A 6,781-nucleotide genomic window follows, 5' to 3' on the forward strand; every position below is an offset into this window, starting at 1 on the left:
CTGGTCTAATGCAGCACAATCGGATGCTGAGATGGTACAATGGGTTGTTCCACTTCGGACAGTGAGGGAGGAACATCATATTTTTAACATTCCCCATTGAAAAACTCTCCGCAGATTGGCACGAGAGCCAATTTCGGAGGGTATTGCAGGTTATCAGTGCCACAACAAAGCCAACATAGGCCATTTATGCAGGGCTGTTTCCCTCGCGGCTACCTCCCTGACGGCTTCGGGGCTTCCTTTCGATTATGCATGCCTTTCCCGACCGTCAGAGGTCGCCTCGCTCTCCCTGCACGTTTTCGCGCATTTTGCCCGTGTTTCCCGGAGGCCGTTTTAGCCAGAACCCGAAAAAACCACGGGCAAAGCGTGCAGAAATGTGCAGGGAGTGTGAGGCAACATCTGATGGTCAGCAAAGGCGTGCATAGTCAAAATGAGGCACCAGAGCAGTCAGTGGGGAAACAGCCCTGCATAAATGGCCATATATAACCAACCCTCTCAATGAAAACAGGTCCTCACGACCTGAGGAAAAAGAGTGGGGAGACAGACAGGACATGACAGGTGTATGGCAAGGCTACAGGCATTGTCTCCATGTTGTTTCGGAAAGGTGCCTATCATTTATAAAGTAACAAAAATCCATCTTACAGAACTAACTAAGTGTGACATAGTGAATACCCAGTGGTAGTAAGGAAAATGGCTGCTGTGGAGGACTACAGCAGGGAAAGTGGCACCAATGTGGGTGGGTCTGGGAAGATCTGGGCTTTCCAACCTCCATAGGATTTGTTCTTTCCCAAAACATTGCAGTCAGGTACAGGCTTTTCCACTAGGGTCGCCAACCTCCAGGCACTAGCTGGCGATCTCCCGCTATTACAACTGATCTCCAGCCGATAGAGATCAGTTCGCCTGGAGAAAATGGCCGCTTTGGCAATTGGACTCTATGGCATTGAAGTCCCTCCCCTCTCCAAACCCCGCCCTCCTCAGGCTCTGCCCCCAAAACCTCCCACCAGTGGCAAAGAAGGACCGAGCAACCCTATTTCCACACACGGTTTTGGGTGCAGCTCAGCTTTTTAACTGCATCGGATTTGATCCTTACACACAATATCATCTGCAGTTGCTCTCCCAATTTTTTAAAACAGTTTTCCTGATGTTTTTTCAGAACACAAAACATGGGAAAAACTGGAATAAAAACGGAGAGAGCAACAATCAGCTAGGGTTGTTAAGAACCTTTTAATTCCTCTTTATCCAATTTAGCCAATTGCTCCCCTGAAATCCAACACTCTAGCCTTTTATGCATGGGTTGTTTATTAGCTTTCATTATGCATATCTTTTCCTACCTTTAGCAGTCACTCTCCCCATCCAGAAAACGTGGGGAAAACATGGCGAGAGAGTGAAAACGAAGCCCCGAAGTAGTCGGGTGTGTGCGTGATCATGATGGAAACGACCTGTGCATAAAAGGCCTCTGTTTCTTTTCCTTTCTTTTGGAATTTGGAGTCAGTTGCTAATCAATTCAGTTTCGATCAAAGAGAAATTTGAACATAGGAGGGGGGGCAGGAAAAGAGGTAGAGGAATCAAAGAGAAATCAAAGAGAAATCCCTCTTTTAAGAGAAAATCAAGAGAATAAGAGGGATCGATGGCTATATCTAAAAGAGTTTATTTCAGAAAAGGAAATCCCACTTCCCATAACTGCACTACAGCCAGCGAATGATTCTGGTCTCCCCTTTTACTCTTTCCAAAGACAATACAACAGCCACTGTTACCAAATCTTGCTCGCCCCTCTCCTTCTTCCAAAGAAAACACGCTGGTTGCTGTTCCTATTTCTTACTTTCCACTCGCCTTCTTCCAAAGGAAAAAAGTCAGCTGCTGTTACCAAATATTGTTCTCCCCTCTCGTTTTTCGAGAGAGAATACACATCGGCTGCTGTTACCAATTCATTTGAGTTAGCTGGGAGGAGCAAAGCAGTTAGGCAGGTATGGACAGGATGGCTACTGGTTTATCTGTGTAGGCTGAATGTGGCAATTTACACAGAACATTCATCCACCCAGGGGCCAAGGTTCAGTGGTAGAGCATCTGCTTGGCATGCAGAAGGTCCCAGGTTCAACCCCCAGCATCTCTAGTTAAAGGAACTAGGCAAGTAGGTTATATGAAAGACCTCTGCCTCAGAACCTGGAGAGCCACTGTTGGTCTGAATAGATAATACTGACTTTGATGGACCAAGGGACTGATTCAGTATAAGGCAGCTTCATGTGTTCATCCATCCATCCATCCATCCATCCATCCATCCATCCATCTCTCACAATCTGACTTAGTCCACCTAGGATAAGAAATACATTATTCATCCACAGTGCTTCTTAACCTTTGATTAGGGTTGCCAACCTTCAGGTAGTGGCTGGAGATCTCCTGCTATTACAATTGACCTCCAGGAGATAGAGATCAGTTCACCTGGTGAAAATGGCTGCTTTGGAAGGTAGATGCTATGGCATTATACCCCACTGAAGTCCTTCCCCTCCCCAACCCTGCCCTCCTCAGGCTCCACCCCCAACATCTCCAGGTATTTCCCAACCTGGAATAGGCAACCCTACCTTTGATCCACTATTGGCCACCAAGCTTGGAACATTATTACACATTGTAATGCTCCTCAGCCACAAGTTAAAAAGTAGGGCATCAAAACAACACTCCTGGCAAGGCAACTTTATGTGTGTGTGTGTGTTTATGATGCTAACCTCCACGTGGAGCCTGGAAATCTTCCAGAATTACACATAATCTCCAGAGATCAGTTCCCCTGGAGAAAATGGCCACTTTGGCAATTGGACATTATGGCATTGAAGTCCCTTCCATCTCCAAATTCCACCTTCTTCAGACTCCTCTCCCGAAATCTCCAGGTATTTCCTAACCCAGAGCTGGCAACCCTAGTTAACAACCTCCTATTCCTACATACATCTGATTAAAAGGGGGAGAAATGCCAGTCAAGGATAAGTCTCCTGCCTAATATCAATCACACTGGTCTGTGCAGCATCGTTCCATCGGATTAAGCGCACATCAGTCTACACCCACGAATAACCAATCTGCAAAGAACACATTTTCACAAAGCCAATTCCCATCCAGATCTGTGGATTGGTGGAAGGGCCTTTGCACAGGGTGCGACTGGTTTCGCTGTGTGAATGTGAACCAAAGGCATGGTTAGCAAAATCTCCAGCTGCATGGTTACTCAAGCTCCCGGAAACTGGGCTCTACTCTCTTACCACGTTGCTGTAGAATGGCCCTTCTGAATCCAGCTTTCTCCGGCCAATGAGCATTGCCTTGGAGAGCTGTTGCTGCCTCAGGATTTTAGCCGGCAGTTCCTTCCCAGTCTCACCCAAGGCGCCCAGGATGAAAGATGCTTGCTTCTTGGCCCAGAAAGACTCCCCGAGATTTTTCAGTTCTTCTCACTTGGGGGCAAGCCATTCTGTGAGGGCATTGGGGTGGGGGGAGAGATGGAATGAGACAAGAAAACTACTATCTGAGAGCCTTGCATGAAGATTCACAGGGGTCTGAAATGTCTGGGCTAAATTCATGGTTACTTTTTGTAGAGAGGTGCCAGGTGTCCCCTACAACCAACATCCTTCTTCAGTTTGAACCCTAGTACCAGGAGAAGATAAAAATGGTCAAATTGCTAATAATGACCAATCAGGTACTGCCATACAGGAAGAAGAGCTTGAAGTGTTTTTTAAAAGCTGTTGAACACATGAACACATGAGGCTGCCTTATACTGATTCAGACCATCGGTCCATCCAAGTAAGTATTGTCTACTTAGACCGGCAGCACCTCTCCAGGGTCTCAGGCAGGGGTCTTTCACATCACCTACTTGCCTAGTCCCTTGAACAGGAGATGCCGGGGATTGAACCTGGGACCTTCTGCATGCCAAGCAGATGCTTTACCACTGAGCCACAGCCCCTCCCAACTCGCTTGTGTGGGGAAAAAATGGGAATGTTCCACGCACAAAATGTTGGGCTGAGATGGTTGTTGGCCTTCTACCATGACAATGAATTGATTAAAAAAACGTGTGTGTGTGTGTGTGTGTTAAGAGCTGTCAAGTCGTTTCTGACTCATGGCGACCCTATGAATCAGTGTCCTCCAAAACATCCTACCTTGAACAGCCTTGCTCAGCTCTTGCAAATGGAGGGCTGTGGCTTCCTTTATTGAGTCAATCCATCTCTTGTTGGGTCTTCCTCTTTTCCTGCTGCCCTCAGCTTTTCCTAGCATGACTGCCTTCTCCAGTGACTCTTGTCTTCTCAAAAAACTTATATAAGCATAATTAGGAACATGTTCCTGACTTTCATGCATGCAAACTAACAGGTTGGGGGAGAACTTAAAAAATGCTTTAATTGGCAAACCTAAAGCAGCATCCATGATCGAGCTTAATTAAAGGTAGCATTTGGCAAGCTAGTGCATGCTGAGTTGTGCATTCAGTGGGGTTGGGACTGGGGCTAAAAGAGAGATCGGCTTGGCATGATGTTCAAAGGTGATAAAGACATACACAATTGGCACATATAACACAGCTGGGGCATCCTTTGGCACAACCAGGCAGCAGAACCGGTCATTCCTGTGCGTTGTGCAAAACCGACACCCACATGCTGGTGAACTACTAATTATTCTCCGAAACACTGGCAATTAAGACCAAACGGTGAAGTCCGGCTGAAGCGAGACGGAGGCAAGAAAGCAACCAGGTTTCAAGGTCAGTATGTGGGATTTGGTAAGAAGGCTAAATGCTGAAGGAATCCGGGACGGGTGGTACGTCAGATGTCATGCGTTTTGTGCAGCAGCTGAAAACTATTAAGAGCCTTGCAAAGGCCCAAAGGAAAGCAGCAGATCTCCAGGGGAAGAAATTGTATTCCGAAATGAAGCTGGACCATAGGATAGGAAGTCAGGAACCTTGTACAGAAAGCCAGCGTGGTGTAGTGATTAAGAGTGGTGGTTTGGAGCGGTGGACTCTAATCTGGAGAATCGGGTTGGATTCCCCACTCCACATGAGCGGCGAAGGCTAATCTGGTGAACTGATTTGTTTCCCGACTCCTACACACAAAGCCAGCTTGGTGATCTTGGGCAAGTTACAGCTCTGTTAGAGCTCTCTTGGCCTCACCTACCTCTGAGGGTGTCTGTTGTGGGGAGGGGAAGGGAAGGTGATTGTAAGCCGGTTTGATTCTCCCTTAAGTGGTAGAGAAAGTCAGCATATAAAAACCAACTCTTCTTCTTCTTAAGGGAGAATCAAACCGGCTTACAATCACCTTCCCTTACCCTCCCTGCAACAGACACCCTGGGAGGTAGGTGGGGCAGAGAGAGTGTGACTAGCCCAAGATCACCCAGCTGGCTTCATATGTAGGAGCATAAAGAATAAGAAGTGTTCACTGGAGGTTGGCAATCCTAGTCATCACATGGGGACGATGATTGCTGCCCCCCTATTTTGCTGAACTGTATCCAGCTGCTGACCAGGTGTGCATTGGTGTGCATTGGCCAAAATTGCTGGGAGTTTGCCTTCCATAAGTGGGCACATGGAAAGCCTAGCCACTGGCCAAGAGCCCTTTGGCTGTTGCCCTTCAGCTTGCCACGCCCAAACCTTTTTGAGCAGAGACAGGAAGATCAAACAGGAGCACAGCTCAGGTGTTGCAGCTGGCTGCCATAGTTTCCCCAAACTACCTTCCCTACTTATGTCACTCCCTATCCTTTCCAGGTGACTCTACCAAGCATGGACCAGACTGATTCATTCGATAACACCCCTCAGCCTGCTGCTTCCCTCCCTGACTGGATGTCAGACTTACCTGACCACCTTTCCATTTCCAGAATCTCAATCCCTGGCACCCACGATACCATGAGCCTCTATGGTGGCTCAAAGATCCGCTGCCAGAGCTGGCCACTTGCGGCTCAGCTAGAGGCCGGCGTACGCTTCCTGGATATCCGCTGTAAACTAGAAGATGGTCATTTCCTAATTTATCACGTCAATACTTACCAGGAGGCAGACTTTTCCAGTGTCTTAAAAGCTACCTTGAGCTTCCTGAAGCAGCACCCACGGGAGACAGTTCTCATGAGGGTCAAAGAGGAACTGCCAATTCTTCCCGATGCCGATTTTGGCCCCCGCTTGCGACGCTACCTGGATGAAGAAGGCCAAGGACAAGTTTGGGTGGAAGAAGCCATTCCTTCCTTGGGTGAGGTGCGGGGGAAGATTGTCATCTTGGAGGAGCTGGAGAATGAGGTTCTGGGGGTGCCCTATGAGGCACTGAATGTTGGCGACTCCTGGCATGTTCTCTCTTCAGAGTACAAGTGGGATCAAGTTTTGGAGCACTTGGAGACGGCAGACGCTGCTAGCCATGCTACGCTGCACCTTACCTTTTGCTCTGGCAACGGGCTTTTCACCAACCCTGAGGAACTGGCCAAAGACATCAACCAACGCTGTTATGAACATCTGAGTGCCCAGGCTGGGAAAGCGGGGCGGTGGGGTGTGGTGATCATGGATTTTCCTGGTGCAGGAATTATCAGAACGATTGTGGAGAGTAACTTAGAAACGGGGAATGATGACACGACTGCTCAGAATTTGTGATGCAACAATGAACCATAGGAGAGAAGGCTGGACTAGGGTTGTGCATATCGATAAACCCAAACCTAAAATGAACCCAAAATTAGCCATTTGGGCAATATTCGGATTTTGGTTTTACCAGGTACCAAAACTTGGGAATAAAACCGAAAACCGGGTAGCCGATTGTCAAATCAGCCAAATAGATATTTGGCTTTTTTCTGCTTTCCCCAGGCTTTTCCCTAT

The 6,781-nt window shown here is 47.7% G+C and overlaps 1 protein-coding gene across 1 annotated transcript; it reads left to right on the top strand.

Moving 5' to 3' along the window:
• Nucleotides 1-4,685: 4,685 nt before the first annotated feature.
• LOC130477641 (1-phosphatidylinositol phosphodiesterase-like) lies at nucleotides 4,686-6,562 on the top strand. Its single transcript, XM_056849665.1, has 2 exons — nucleotides 4,686-4,705; nucleotides 5,699-6,562. Exon 2 carries the CDS (start codon nucleotides 5,714-5,716, stop codon nucleotides 6,560-6,562), a length of 849 nt encoding a protein of 282 aa, XP_056705643.1. The 5' UTR covers nucleotides 4,686-4,705; nucleotides 5,699-5,713.
• Nucleotides 6,563-6,781: the final 219 nt, after the last annotated feature.

Source organism: Euleptes europaea, chromosome 1, assembly GCF_029931775.1.
Source record: "Euleptes europaea isolate rEulEur1 chromosome 1, rEulEur1.hap1, whole genome shotgun sequence".
NCBI lineage: Eukaryota > Metazoa > Chordata > Lepidosauria > Squamata > Sphaerodactylidae > Euleptes > Euleptes europaea.